Source organism: Myotis nattereri (genome assembly GCF_964212035.1).
Source record: "Myotis nattereri genome assembly, chromosome: 4".
Classification (NCBI taxonomy): domain Eukaryota; kingdom Metazoa; phylum Chordata; class Mammalia; order Chiroptera; family Vespertilionidae; genus Myotis; species Myotis nattereri.
Window position 1 is genome coordinate 13337716 of NC_138079.1, and position 16396 is coordinate 13354111.

Consider the following 16396-nt stretch of genomic DNA (forward strand, 5'->3'; position numbering starts at 1 on the left):
TTGTGAAGGAGTGTGCCAGGGAAGAAACAGCGGCGGCAAAGGGTGTGCGTGAGAATGACGGTGCAGACACTGGTGTGGCTGAAGGATTCATGAAACGCGTAGTGAGAGAAAGGAGCAGTTTGGGAGGAGCGTGGACAGTGCCTCCAGTGTGACACCATGGCATTCACGGAACAGATAACCTTACATACTGAGAAATATACACGTGTGGTGCCTGCGTTCTAACTATTTTGATACAGCCTTTTGATTTTCTGTGCTGTCTGGAAATGCAGCAAAACAAAACAGCACATATGAAATAACTCTCTTCAGAGTTATTTTCCATGGATGAGTAGCCATGGGTTAAGGACCAATGTTTGCCAAGTGCGAGACATCTCCCCTCTCTAGTGTTTATGTGTGCTGTACGTTTAAATTTTTATTGGAGTCTTGTTTGGCTTGTTCTGTTGGCAGAGAGGGGTGGGGATTTGGCTAAAATAAGTATCTGCCATCTTCATCAGGAACTGTCAACCTGCTGAAATGTTGGGCAATTTGCAGACTGGTTAAAGTGATATAATGTTGTTTTCTCTTTTCACTGAAGGGAAATCTTACCATTCATTAAAAAAACAATAAAAAATACTTTTCTGAATGATGAGATGACACTTGGAAGGATAATTAATATTTTCAAAGGATTACAAAAGAATGTACGGATGCTCATTAAGCTGGACGACTGCACCAAGTCACTCAGAACACAAAGACCTAGCTATAGACTCGCTGCCCACCTGGTGGCAGGGGCATCTCAGAAGCATGGGCACAGCCTGCGTGGGACCTGGGAGAGGCAGGGTGTGACGCTCCTTTTGGTGCTACTATATGACCCTCATTAGAGCTGATGCAGTAGGCTGATGGTTGTTCAATAGCTTATCTGGAGTTTTCCTGATAAGAGAGTCAGAGGAAGAGAAACCATTTGCTGAGGGAGTGTGGTAGCAGCTCCTCTCCCCATCCCGAGCTAAAAGAATGATCTAAGGAGAGATATAATTTAAAACAAACCCCCAGAACCAGTGGTGGGAGGAACTGGATTCCTTCTGACCTCCGGAGCGCCTGCATACGTCTGGTAAACCTCCGTAGGAAAATGAACTGGCTTTTGGATGACTTTCTTTTTTAGTATAAAATCATTTTCTTTTGTTGTTTTACTTAATGTGCTTACTTAATGTTTTGCAGATTTGGAATTCATTTAAAAATGATGGTCAGACAGGAAAATATGTAGTTCAGTCATTTGGCAAATATTTATGATGTTCCTACTGTGGATTGAGGGCTGCTCTAGGTACATGGGCTACATCAGTGAACAAATGAGACAGACTTTTCTGACCTTCATGGGCTTCCATTCCAGTGTGGGGAGATGGACAGGTAACCAGGGAAATAAATAACATGCTGTATATTAGAAGGTGATCAGTGCGGTGGAGAAAAGTGAAGCAGGGAGAAGAAGAGTTGGTGGTAGAATGAAGAAACGGAGGCCAGAGAAGGTTCTGCTGGGAAACTGGCACTTGGGTAAAGAACTGAATGGGATGAGAGCTGAGGTGCATAGGCCCCTGGAGGAAGAGGATTTGAGCCAGAGGGAACAGCAAGTTCAAAGGCCTGAGGCAGGATTGTTCCTATGGGAACCATAGTGACCCGGTGGGCCTCAGCAAAGTTAGTGACAGGGAGGAGAGAGGGTGAGGTTAGAGAGGGACAGCAAGCTGCATTGTACGGAATTGTGTCTGCTGTAAAAGCCTTCATTTTATAGTGAGACAGATGAGGAGCTATTGGGAGTTTTGAGTGCAGAAATGACCTGCTCTAAGGTTTTAATAGGACCACTCTGGTTTCTGCATTGAGAGTAGCTGTAGGGGGCAAGGGTAGAAGCAGGGAGACCAGGCCCAACTGGTGTGACTCAGTGGTTGAACATTGACCTATGAACCAGGAGACCATGGTTTGAGGGTGAGGTATGGGCGTAGGAAGTGGGCTCAATCCCCAGTAGGGGGCATGTAGGAGGAAGCTGATCAATGATTCTCTCTCATCATTGATGTTTCTATCTCTCCCTCTTCTTTCCTCTCTTTGAAATCAATAAGAACATATTTGATAAAAAAGGGTGGGCAGGGAGACCAGGTAGATGGCCATGGTAATAATCCAGGTGAGAGACGATGGGAGGTTGGGGGAAAAGCAATGAAAGTGAGAGGTGTCAGATTCTGAGAAAACACAGACCAGATTTGTTGATGGATTGGATATGAAGGGTGAGGAGTCCAAGGGGTCTGTAAGGTGCCTGGCCTGGACCACTGCAAAGACAAACTGCCATTGGCTATTGTGGGGAGACTGTGGAAGGATCGAGCTTGGGGAGAAGACAAGGAACTCAGGTATGGAGATGTTATACTTGAAATGCCTGTTAGGTATCCAGTGGAGATACACAGGTGGATACAGAGATGTGGGATTCATACTAGAGATATCTATTTGGGTCAGAATATGGATGATCTTCAACACCATGAAGCAGGTCACCAAAGCTTTGAGTGAGATTTGGTAGAAAAGAGATGATGTAGAAGTTTATTGTTTTGTTCATGGTTCAAAATCATTGCCACTTTCTTTCAACATGTAAAGTTCTATGTAGCATTTTTCTATAAAAATCACCCCTCTGATACACTATTTAAAGAGAATTAGCAAAGGTCTTTCTTTTCTCCTAGATAGAATACAATGGTGTGCTTTTTGTTTTGTTTTGTGAAATTCTGCCTCTTTTTTTTTTTATTCGAGAAAAATGTCATTGATTCCGTAAAGCCTGTGACTGCGATATTTTCACTCCTATTTTTAAGAGACTGGCTCCCTTTCCTGTCTGGTGACATTAGATAGTAAAGACTTAATTGAACATGGGCAATATGGAGCTCCAAATGTTCCTGCCTTAGACAGAGTGCTAGATAACTGGCTTCCAAGGAAAAAGGGATACCTGGAAGCTAGAAAACCAATGAATAGTTCCCTATTTTGTTATATTTTAATCCACCGAAAGAAATAAAACACACAAACCCACAATACCGAGTGGTGAGTGTCCAGGCAGTAGACTGATTAGCTATTGATTTTTCCTTCATTTTCTAGAGGAGCAGAGGGATTTTATCGGAAACAACTACGTACAGAAAAGGAAAGCAAGCAGGGAGAGAGTACCTTGACCTTTTGAGCTAATGGGTTAGTTTCAATACTTTAAAAAATCCACAAATAATACTTAAATTAAATTCAAATATAAACATCAAATTATGTTTGTTTCATGCCTTATAATGTACTGCAAGTATAACAAATCATTGCATGTATTAGAGACAGATTTGAAGTCTGGTTTCCTTATAAGTAAACATATACTGTACAAATTGGATGTTTATTGGAAGATATAATGGGTACTGTGAAAGGGAGGAAAAAACTGCAAAGGGCCTAGTGTGCCACGCTCAGGAATTTGAATAGCAAAAATGAACCTATGTATTTATGTAAAATTCGTGTATGAAATGTGGATCCACACCTAGTATTCCAACTGCCCCAGAAAAAAAATCTTGCCTTTTGGGCCACTCACCTGCTTTCTCTCAGATTCCTAGAGGCTATATACCTGAGCCTTTGGCATGGTGGGTGGTCTAGCTCCCTGCTGCTTGGCCTTCATTGACACCTATTACCTGCATTCAGTCTTGCCAGGCTTCCTGCTGTACTGACTGACCAATGACCTCTGGAATGACCTCTTTGATCCAAGATGCCTACATTAGGAAGATGGTCTTTGGTAGACTTGTGTCTCTTCCCAGGTAGATCTCTGTGGTTCCTTGGTTCTCTAGTCATCAATCATCCTTGGCCTCCCATCTACCCACTGTAAACGGGGGGACAAGGAGTCCTCTCCAGCCAGGCTCCTACCACTCACTGCCCCAGGCACACGAGGTCCCATGAAGGCTTGAACCCTCTGGCTTGCTTCCAGACCTTCTGGGGGCCTTCTGCAGAGGCCGCTCCTTCAATGCACATGCTCTAACCCCCCAAATATCCACATGGCCCAGGCTCACCTCCTTCAAGTCATGGCTCAAATGTTACCTTCCCAACAACTCCCATCCTGACCTGGACATCTCATTTAAAATCACAACTGCTTATGCTAAGTGAAAGAAGCCAACACCAAAGCTCTCATATTCTATGATCCCATTTACATGAAACTTCCTGAATAGGAGAATCCATAGAAACAGGGCACACATTGGAGAGTGCCAGCACCTGGAGGGGGGGAAAGTGGGGGTAACTACTCAATGAGTACAGGGTTTTCCTCAGGGCGCTGACAGTGTTTTGGAATTTGGTATCAGTGGTATACTTTAAAATGGTTAATTGTATGTTATGTGAATTTAACCACAGTTTAAAAGATGGCAACCTCACTAATTACTGTCTCCTTTACCCAGGTCCATTTTCCCCCTAGAATGTTCCTAACACACAACGGGATTCATGTGTGCATCTTGTTTATGGCCCATCTCTGCTCTCCCGATGGAAACTCCACAAGAGCAGGCTTCCTGTCTGCTTTGTTCATTGATGTAATAATCTCTGGACCTCGAACAGGCCTGGGGCAATGTAGGTCATGATACATATTTGGTGAATATATAGACAAATGTTTGACCTCTTTAATGTTCATTAATAAAAGATCCTCCCTATTCCTTGAATACCAAATTAAAGGAAGAAGATTCAGTAAACAATAAAAGAGCCAGCATGGTCTCATCCAAAATAAATGACACATTCGAGAGGAGAAGCTAAGTGGCGCGGATCCCATTACAATTCCTGCTCCCCATATGGAAAATAAAGAGCTTGACAGGGATTTAAAGGATCAGGAAAATGGTATCTTGTGCTGAGCATAGCTTTAATTTGCAAGGATTAGAAATGCCAACAAACGTTGCATTTTCCTCTGAATTCTAAAAGATAATTCGGGTCATTGGATTTAAGCTAGGAGAACTAGGAAAAATGTGGCCCCTAATAAATGCACTATTTCTGCATGCACATATGTTCTGTGAGTAGATTCAATCACATGGACCCTGCCAGGAAATATTTTCATTGAAAAACTGAGACACTGTGAGAGAATCGGAGAGAACATACCAATGAGCTCCTTATTTCGGACGTCCAGGGCCATGTTCCGGAGCGCCGTGGCCACTGCGCACACCACACGGTCGTTATCTATTCGGAGCAGCTCCACGAGGATGGGCAGGCCTTTCTCTTTCCGGACAGCAGCTCGGATGTACACTGACCACTGCAAAAAGATGAAGGCAAAGACCTTAGGAATAGAGGAGGCAAACCCTAGGAGCAAATAGCACGTACAGTTTTCAGACTGTCCTTTGCAGGAACCAAAAAGGCTGAATTATCAAGACCTAATTGTAAAATAGGTTGAATAGGTTAGACATGTATTTAAACGTTTTCATGTTATATTTTGCCTTCACAATATGGGAAAGGTTTCAGGGTGAGTCAGCTAGCCACATTTTGCTTCTCTGGTACCAGTCTTTCCTCTCCTTAGATTGGAAAGCCATCTGTAGCCATTTGCATGATGTATATACTTGATACTTTGAGATGTGAAGGTTTGGGACAGAAAGGGGGGCTACTGACATTCAGAGGAATAATAAAATGAGCCCTGGAAAAAGTAGAAAATGATAAAAGATTGAGTGTGGGTGATTGGTTTAAAAACAGAGATTTAATTTGGAGGTGGGGCATAGAGATGAGTTGCTAAACATATCATCAGTAAGTTCTTTGCTGAATAATAAAGATTAAATAAGTCAGAAAAAGGTAGGGGTGAGGAGGGGTAAATATGACATTAAAATAAACAGTAAAAATTATAAACTAGAAAATATTTAGATCAAAATGTGCTGTGTCTAGGGCAGTGATGGCGAACCTATGACACGCGTGTCAGAGGTGACACGCAAACTCATTTTTTTGGTTGATTTTTCTTTGTTAAATGGCATTTAAATATATAAAATAAATATCAAAAATATAAGTCTTTGTTTTACTATGGTTGCAAAAATCAAAAAATTTCTATATGTGACATGGCACCAGAGTTAAGTTAGGGTTTTTCAAAATGCTGACACGATGAGCTCAAAAGGTTCGCCGTCACTGGTCTAGGGCCATAATTCCATGTTTACTCTGTAATATAAGATATATAATTTGTTTTGGGTTGGTGATTATTGATCATAATGAAGCACACCTAATGTTACTACTGAAATGTACTTGCAATATTCAGAATGATAAAGCATTCCAATCCATGTCACAGAATGTAGGAAGGCCAGATTCTTCCGACATTTGCATATACACTTTATACTATTTTACGGTGTTCTAAAGAAGAACGTGCACTATAAAAATCAACCCATATAGGGTTTAATCAGTCACATTTTCATTTAGGATGTAAGAAAATGACATTCACGACAGGAAGTTTTGGATTCTGTGGTTGAGTCCTCTGGGGGACCACCAAAGGTGGAATAAAGTCCCCAACCCCCCCCACCAGGCCCCTCCACCCCCCTTCCCCATTGGGGCAGACACCCCAGAGCTGGCTCTCACCTGTGGCAGGCAGGGAGCCCCCTCTGGTAGTGAACGTAGGGCATACGCCATGCCTGCCACATCCTCAGCCCAGCCCTGCATGAAATATGAGATTAAAAAAACACACAACTTCATCCCATCCTACGTTAGAAGTCACATTCACATAGTTTCTTGTCACCATCAACTCGTCCCATAATCTCTCCCTTGCCCCCACTCCAGGAAGCCTGAGGGGATGGGAAGCAGCTAGAATCACTAAAGCATCTCTTGATTGCGATGAACTATTTCACAGACCTGCTCTCAGGGAGCAGCAAAATGGGTGGTCAGGGAGTCTCAGACACGGAAAAGCACCCAGGTTTGAAAGCTGTTTCTTGGAATTTGGAGGGAGGTGCTCTGTGAACATAGTACAGAATCCCTTTCATGTCCACTAGAAATTTAATTCGCAATTTGAAATGCTGAGACATGATTTTCATCTACCGCCTCCACTAGACTTGTAAACCTCTGGTCTCCAGGGCCCAGGGGAACCTGAGCTTATGCAGCACATGCATTGTTGGGTTCGTCCTTAAAACTAGGAAGGGAGGTGAGAGAAAGGAAGAAAACGGAAATCAGAAGGTAGGCTTAATGTTTACCAGTTGTGAGATGAACATCAACAATTGACTGTATACTGGGCAGATGTGCTGGCCCTTTGGGAGGTAGTGGGAATGTTCTTGGCAACTTGGGCAGGCTGATGCATGGGTCCTAGAGATGGCCTCTTCTCCCGCACCACCTCATTCCAGTTGAGGATGCTGGTTTGAACTTTAGTGACCGCTTCTAATTCCCTAAGACGCTGGAGGTGGCATTAGTGTTCTTATTTATAGAGAGGAAATCTAGGCACAACGTTGTTAAGTAACCTGCTCATCAGGGTCAACTGTGCCCCTGGCCCCAGTCCTGTTACTCCAAATCTGCTTCTCTTTATGATGCTGACAATTTCCCTCCTCTGCCAGCATCTCATTCTCTCTCCCCTAATCCTCTGTGCTCAGCCCCCCAGACACCGCCCTGCTCTCCACTCCCCTCCATCCTTCTAAACATTGATAGAGAAGAACTTGGCCATATCTGAAATAAGCCAAGAAGGGAAATTTATGATTGTATCATTTTAGAAGTCCAGCTATTATATCCTGCCCATGTGGGATGGAAAGATGATTTAGTGTTTGGAAAATAAATGAGAGTCCTTCAGCTTTGTGGAGAACTTATTTGAGAGTAAAAAAAAAAAAAAAAAAAAGGAGGCTATATATGGCCCAAAATGTTACAGATACACCTTTTGGTACCATAAAATGGTCAACAGTGGTATGTTCTCCCTAAGTGAAAAGGGATAACCAGACAACAGATTTCAACTCGTATTATTACAATTGCTGCATAGAAAATAACTTTTATTTTGAAACTTTTAGTTTTGTATGGTATGGAAAATTCCCAATATCAGTTTAGAATAGGACGACTCAGAATAAACTACTTACATTTCACTCAAAACATGCTGCAAGTTTCCACAAGATTTCTTGACATGCAAAAATAGGTGATAGTGATGCCTTTTAAGTAGCAGCCAAGCAATCGACCAGTCTCAGAGGTAATGTGTGACCAAAGTGTAACCCACCAAAAAAGGAGTAAACCCCAGTTAGAGGTGGAAAGGAGAAAGTCACCAGACAGTGTTATTGGGAAATGAGGTATGGTTTCAGGTACACTCAATACAGAACCATGAGGTTCCTATAGAGTTTCCCAAAAGAAAAGTCAGTTGCCTTGGAATCATCCACTGTGGTGGTTAGAGGTGCATGGGCTGCCAAGTGTTTTGTAATCTAAACAAAAGTAAGAGTACCACTGGCATAACAACATGAACAAGAGAGAAACGTGTATCATAACCCATTGTAGTTGAAGTGAAAGTCTGGGTAAAATGAGAGCGCTGTGCACTGAGCACATGTGTACAGAGAGGGGAGCTATCAGGCATGGACCGGGATGCTTCTGAGAAGAACGGCTCATGAGTGGAAGAGAGAATGCTTGATGATTCAAGAGGATGAGAAGGAAGAGGAGTAGGAAGGGGAGGGCGGGAATGACAAAGAGAAGATGGAGAAAAAAGAGCTGGTCCGGGAGAAAACAATTGGTGCTTAAAACTAGGAAGGGAGGTGAGAGACAACAATTTATAAGCAAAAATTATAAGCACAAAAAATGTGACCCAAATTTCTCCTGCAGAAATACTTTCCCAATGAGGACCTCAGGAGAGTTATAAGCCCTTATAACAATCTCAACTATAAGAAACCTAACACTTAACCAAATGCCAGGCACAGTTCTATTTTTTTACATGTATTAATTCACGTAATCCTCATCTCATCCCTGTGAAGTATGTGCTAGTGTTATTTCCACTTTACAGATGAGAATAGGGAGGCACAGCAAGGTCCCTCAGCCTGCGGCTGCTTGACCAGGTCTTGAACCCAGGAAGCACTGCCCTAGAGTTGGTGTGCCTGACTTCCCTTCTCTTCTGCATCTCAAAAAGACAAGTGTAAATTATATACATCTGCAATCATAGTGATATAATTCTTTGCAAATTCACCAATTAATCTTGGTCTAATAACTCATGTTATTATTTTAGTGTTTCAATAACTCATTTGGCCCTCCTCTAAACTCCTGAGTTAAACACCCTTGAATATTGGCAATGGAAGTCCTGGACATTTCAATTCAGCCCTGAGAACAACTAAGCTATGCTCAATTCAGTATCTTTCTTGAGGCTGTTGACCAGGTCTCTAGGGACGAGTCTCAAATTTCTCGGTTCTCTTATTTTTTTATTCATTGGGGCCACATGGCAGAAGATTCTGTTTTCACTACATCTATGTTGCTATTATGTTAGCTCATCAAATATTAAAAATTAATATTCAAATATATATTTAGTCTACCTTATTTTAAAATTAAATGAGGAAATAATAGTCTTGACAATAATCACATTTTAGGGGGAAAGTTGACTAAACAAAGATATCTAAAATGTTTGGCTTAATAGCAAGGGCAGATATAGTTCTACAGTTCAAACCCTGGGTTTTCACAAGGTTCAATTACAATAGAAATAAACCATAAATGGGAGTTCAAAGAACATTTGGTCACATGTTTACAAATCTTTAACCTACTATATCTAATAGTTTTATTATTCTGTGACAAAAACATCATTGTGCTGTAAAAGAGGAAAAGGTAACTGAATTCCACATTGGCTATGAAAAACATTTATCACTTTGCTTCTGCCACAATGCTATTATGTTTTTCTGATGCTCATAAACCAAGTAATGAGGGTTTTAAAGTGTAAAAAGTATTTAGGGCCATTATGAAGATGTGTTTGCTAGTCAACTTGTCACATAAAAGGACTGTGCATGATCTCCCCATAAAGAGTAATTATTGTTTTGGGAGATGAGGTCTATAAAAAGCAATCTCTATGCAAAATACTGGTGTTTTACCTTCACATTTCTGCTTTCGTTTGGGTCATAAAAAGTTAAGGACACTAAAAAAAGTCACTAAATTTCAACAGTTGCTATGAAATCACATTCTTGAAATTCTAGGTTTCAGATAGTAACACTGTCTATACAAAAATTAAGGCTATTGTGTATCCTAATTTAATCTTTTACTTAGTATTTTTTCTTAAGTGAAATCTTTTTTTTAAAGTAAAGATTTACTTATTCTTTGTACAAGTTGTTCTCAGTCATTTAAAAATTATAACAATTTATCAGTGTTTGGCTTAATGAAGATTTTTCTCAAATCATCCCTATGGATTATCTTCCCTACCCACATAATCCTTTACCATTTAATATGATAAATTAATAAATTACACAACAGATGATGATAATGTAATTGTCTTTTATGCATGCCTGTGTATTTGCATTTTTATAGTAAAGCTCTTATGGAAGCACATATACTTTTAACTATACACAAATATTCTTTAGCAGTCCCCTGCTCTGCCTGAGCACCATTCCATTTGACTAAAGTTACAGAATAAGGAAGGTTAGTGCTTTATAAGTAAGGCTGACATTCTGAGAGTCAAAATTCTACTTTACCCATTGGGAGGGAAAGATTTCTAAATGATTTCTGTCTTTTAAAATTATTAGTAATAATTTAACATTTTTTTCATTTCAGAGGGTCAGCATTAGGAGTATCAGTTATTAGAAAATATGCAACAGCCAAGACATTTAATGGCCTCTGGCCGTTTTCCTCTCTTGCTACCTTGTAGTTACTTTTTCTAATTCTTTTGTCTTTTCTCTTTGCCATCACAGTATTTACTCTCCCTTCTTAGGCAGATCTTTATGCCTCTTTATAAGAGGAACTCCTTGCTTTTTTTAATCTGATGTGGACTGGGAAATCTGATGGCCATAGTTGTTAAACTCTGTTGAAAATACAGAATAATTTTTGTGATGCTGACTTCATCTGCTCCTTACTAGTCTCTATTAGTAATGGAAAAAAATTACCAAATAAATGTCTACTCAATATGTGGGGATACATTTCACACTGGGGATAACTGTGCTGAACTAATGGGCAGGTTTATGCACTGAAAACAGTCAGCAGGATATTATTACCAGAAAATATTGAAAAAAATTTATGATAGTTCATCCATAATTCTTATTTTATAATCCAAAGTAGGAATTTTTGAATATCAAAATAGCATAAAATTTTTAATCTTATTATTCTCTTGTTCCAAGTACCTAAAGACCCAAACATACCTCCGCTATGACACAGAGCCTGGTAATTAAACAGAACGTTCAACCTGCAGGAACTGTGGGACTGGGAAATGCTATCAAAACCTGCAGCCTGCAAAGCACTGATGAGTTTGAAAACTGAAAAGAACATAGTTTTCCCATAACACTTTTCTGTCACAGGGATGAACAGGTACAAAGAAATACATGGGACTTGGCTTCTGCCTTTAAAGTGTTTACACACCAGATTCCTTTCTAGAGGACATTCTTAGTAGCTCGGTAAAGACGTCTATACCTAAATGAATAATTGGTGACACTGATCCTTAATTTTGATGTTAGATGTGGTGCAGTTCTTAGTACATAACATTTCTTTTTTTTTCCTCTGCCTGCTTTTAAGATTTTCTCTTTACTACTGATTTTGAACAATTTGATTATGATGTACCTTGATACAGTTTCTTCATATTTCTTGTGCTTAGTGTCCCATAAGCTGCTTGAATCTGTGAGTGTATGGGTTTCATTAAATTTAAAAATTTTTCAGTAATTAAATTTTCAAATAATTTTTTTTGGTTTTCTTCTTCCTTTATCTCTCCTCTCATTTGGGGACCACAATTACATATACAACAGGCCACTGTACATTTTTTTCCGTGTTTCATTTTGTATAGTTTCCACTGATGTTTTCTAGTTCACTAATCTTTTCTTCTGCATTGTCTATATGCTGTTAATTGCCATTTCCATGCATTTTTGTTTCAAACATTGTGCATTAACTTTAGAAGTTATTTGGATCTTTAATATATTTCCATTGGTTCCAATTAACTTTTTGAATATGTGGAACATAGATTTTAATTTTTAAAGCAGAGGTTGTAGTCTTGCATTTAAAATCCTCTAGGCCTCAAAGGTATGTCTCCATTGTTTAAATTGTCATAAGAACCTAAGTATTTCTTAAAGAAAATAATAATTCACTAAAATATCATAGGTTCAAGATGGCATACTTGATATGCTACCACCTAGATGCTGTGTGGTTCAGGTTAGACTCATGGCTATGCGCCAGAGCCCACTTTCCCATGCCCATCTGGTCATTCCTCTAACTTGGGAGCTGGGTGGGGACTTGTAGCCACTAAGTGCTCTTGGCTGTATATACTGAGAATTGCTTGACCAATGACATCCTGCTCTCCTCTTTGCATCCAGTGTCATGACTGGCCTGCAGGATGTGACGTGAAGCATCCACAATCTTCTCTGTTCAAAGATGACACATCTGAGAACATAAGGAGGTGCTATAATTTGCCCAAGGGTCACAAAGATCAGAAGAGGTAGAGTCTATGTTTGAATTGAGACTTGAGTCAAAGCCTCCTAAATTTAGAAGGAGATAAAATCTAAGGGTTAGTTCAAGGAAATGATTCCCATTATTATCTCTTTTCTACTCATACAAAACTAGTCTCTAGAATTCTGCCTGACGTGACTCTGCTTTTCAAACTTTTCTATGGTTAAAAGCAAGTGACAACTTCACTTCCTCTCTCCCAACCTAAATTCTCCCAGTACAACATTAGGGATGCTTATGAGCAGGGGAGGAAAGGGATAATATGTTCATTCCTCAGACTCTCAAAAGAAGAAGGGGTGAGCCTCCCAGGCATCAGTAGCGATCCTGGGAAATATTGTCAGAGACTAGGCCCCCAAAGTTGGGAGGTCACACCTGAGAGAGAAGGCAGCGCTACTGCCAAAACGGTAGCAATGGAAACAAAGGATCTCTCTCTCTCTCTCTCTCTCTCTCTCTCTCTCTCTCTCACACACACAGAGAGAGAGAGAGAGAGAGAGAGAGAGAGAGAGAGAGAGAGATGACAAGAAGCAAGAGAGAGAGAGAGATGGCAAGAAGCGAGAGAGAGAGAGAGAGAGAGAGAGAGAGAGAGAGAGAGAGAGAGAGAGATGACAAGAAGCCAGACATTGGTATGATAAGAAGAGAGGGTGTGATTGTATGACAATGCTGAGGCCAGTATGTGTGGTGCCTATAGTATTAAGCTTCTGAGAAATATCTGTAGTTATGTGTCTATATTAACATTGTTTTCAATAAAATGTTAAAAGAGTGATTATGCATATTTTAAACTGAGGCTTTAATAGTATATGAGTGAAAAATGGATGGCAGACGCCCAAACTTCTTTTGATATTTTTCCCTATATGCACTCATTCTTCTAAGAAGTTACACTTTTTTATGCAATAAGGTGAGTTAGCTCATGTAATAATTAGTGATCAAACTCAAGAATTCTTTGCTATGGTGAATCTCTTCCTACCCAAAATGAGGGTCATGGAAATTTTCTGTGAAAACCAATCAGTGTGTGTTTATAAGGACTCTAATATTCCCAATAAAATATTTGTTTTACTTTAACATTTTTGACAAAGATAACTAGCAATGCTACTCTTCTCTGAAAGCCAATAATTTAAAAATTCAAGACCTTCTTTTCCGCTGGGAACAGGACCACCTATATAACATTACAGAAATCACATGAGCTTGTATACAAGATGTTTGGGTGTTAGCTCCCTTAACAGCCGACAACAGTGCTTTGCCAAGTGTCAGCATGTCCCATCTCCTCTGAAAAGCAAGTAGCTCAGCTGCACAAGCAGAATGGAGAGCACATCACGGCATTTTCAATGACTACCTGTACACTTAGATCTAGCTGCCTGTGCTTTGTACTGATCTGCAAGGATCCCTGAGCCCTTAAGGAGAATTTTTCAAAGGAATACCTTTTCTAAGTCCAACAGTTCAGTGTAACTGGTCTTCCTCTCACATCCTCAAAAACTTCATTAGAATTGCATTCCTCAAAACTGGACTTCTGCTATTTTCTAAGGTCGTGCTCATAATCCCAGATTTCTTTTTTATGGTAACGAACTAGTCATACCTTCCAGCTCCCTGCAGCCAAGTTCTGCAGGGCGCCTGCCGCCCCTTCCAGCGTGTCTGCATTTGAGCACTCAGAGAGCAGTGTGAGGTAGGGTTTGACTATTGATGGGTGCCACAGCATCTGGATCCCTTTTGGTGGTTCTGCACAGTCGGGAAGAGGTCCTACTCCATCCCACTGGAGGAAGAAAAATAAGAGAGTAAACATCTTTAACACCATTACACTTCCCAATATTGCCTTCTGTAAACATTACAGACCATAACAAAACCAGGGTGTCATAGCATTTGGTGAACATGTTTGGCATGTAGGGTAATGCAGTAGCTGTCCAAAAAGCGGAGAGCCATTCCTGCCCACCAGGAGCTTATGATGGAGGGTGAATGGGGTTGGAACTTGGAAAAAAGTGAACGTAACTGGCAGTAGAATGGATAAGCTCCCTGAGAAAAATTCTAGGCCATTGCTACAGGAAGGAGGGAGAAGAGATGGATTGATTTCGAGTGGGCAGCAAAGAAGGTTACAGATCAAGGTGGCTTATTTTATAGTTAGCATACCACTGACATACTATTGTTAGTAATAATCAAATGCCTTCACTTCTTATGGATAAATGTGGACTCTGATAAATTCCTACATAACTTGTTTGATTTTCAGTACTATCATTGTATCCATAGGCTTCAATCAAAAGACAGAATAAACAAAAGAGAAAATTGCTATGGCTTATTAGATGCACTAGGATAGTAAGGCACACTACATCTTATATCAATTCTGGTAGTTAAGTTTGCTTTGAATTGAATCTAATATATAACAGAAAAATCTGTGGTTGAAAATTAATTACAAAGAAATTAGAAATTATAGCTTATTGCACAAAGGCATATCAGTAGACCATTAAAAAGAATAATTTTAAAGAACTTGTAGCAACTTGGGCAAATGATTACATTAACAGTTAAATGAACACAGCAGTATACAAATTGGTAAGGGTTTGTGCTTTATAGCATGTAAAGTGCATCATAAAAACCATGTAATGAAATAAAAACTTATTAATAAACTTTTTCATTTTTTCTACATTTAAAATTTTTTGTTGTGTTACTTTTATTTAAAATATAAAAAACTGTACTATTGATTCTGATCTTTGATTATACACAGCCTTTGTCTTTTGTGAAAAATAAAGGCAAACGAGTATAACAAGGGTGGACATGAAATAAACTGTATGTATAGAAAAAATATTCCCATGTTCACTTTTGAGAAGAATCACAGTAAAACAAAATAACCCTTAATTTTAGGGTGAAGTACTTACTAAGTTATTTAACTGCTTTATTTGTGTTTATTGATGATGCCTAAAATAAATATAGTCTAAATGTGATACACTATGCTTTCTCAGAGATATGTTCTGTTCATGTATATGTGCAGTGTATATACACATGTACGTATAAACACAAAATGACAATTATATTTCAGAATCTGTGTCAGGTCTGAAAATTTCATGGGAGAAAATATAGGCTTACTTCATATCCTTATAACATAAAAAAGGAAGGGTTGATAGAGATAATGTAAAGTTATTTCACCGTCATAAATACTTTCAAGAATTTCATCATTTATTTTAAAAAAAGCAACCCTGAAAACTCAAGCTTTCTATTTCTCAGTTATGACGCAGCTTAGTTTAAGTCAAGGCTAAATCTCAGAGATGAATGACATCCCACAGATGGATGTTGGACATCCCATTGAAGGTCTTTTTCAGTAAGAATGTCACTCAATTTCAACTTTCTAACAAGAACACTCAATGTAGGAATCTTCTTGTGTTGTTGTTTTTAACCAAAGCCACTTCTAAACCATTCAAAGATGAATTTGCATCTGTGCACAGCCTATCAATGAAACCAGCACATGTCTTTTAAATACACTTCTTAAAAAATGAAAGTGAACCAGTCTGGTAACAGTGCACGTGGTTCACTATTTGAGACTGGCCCACTCCTTTGGACAGAAACACAGCACAAGGAAAGTAGGTTTGTTGATACTGATGATGAAAGAGGGGTGATACTGACTTCTTAAATGAAACCAGCTTGGGGTACTGAATCTATTTGCTAGTGCAACAGGAAATGGAAAATTATTTCATTTGGGTTTTTATTTTATCATCTTCTATCTTTTAAAATATCCTTTTCATACAAATATTTAATAATATTGAGAAAAGTCAGACTATAGAATTTAGAGCCTAATATAGATGAAATTTCTCTCTCATGTCAGAGCTAACATAACAGTAGCAAAAGATATACAGTATCTGCATGCTCATGACAATATGTGACAGTCAAACTCTACGAAGAGCAAAAGGCAGCTGGGTTGTGTTTGCTGGGTTCCATC

At 39.4% G+C, this 16396-nt stretch overlaps 1 protein-coding gene across 3 annotated transcripts in view; it reads right to left on the bottom strand.

Annotated features, from left to right (window-relative positions):
- Nucleotides 1-16396, bottom strand: part of CTNND2 (catenin delta 2) — a 784675-nt gene that overhangs the window by 84264 nt on the left and 684015 nt on the right. For 2 of the 3 annotated variants that reach the window (XM_081089969.1, XM_081089968.1), the window contains 3 exons: nucleotides 14057-14230; nucleotides 6511-6585; nucleotides 5068-5218 (listed from right to left, as the gene is read on the bottom strand). In XM_081089969.1, coding sequence (XP_080946095.1) covers nucleotides 5068-5218; nucleotides 6511-6585; nucleotides 14057-14230 — 400 coding nt within the window. The remainder of the gene's footprint in view (nucleotides 1-5067; nucleotides 5219-6510; nucleotides 6586-14056; nucleotides 14231-16396) is intronic. The other variant, XM_081089970.1, reaches the window with a different exon arrangement.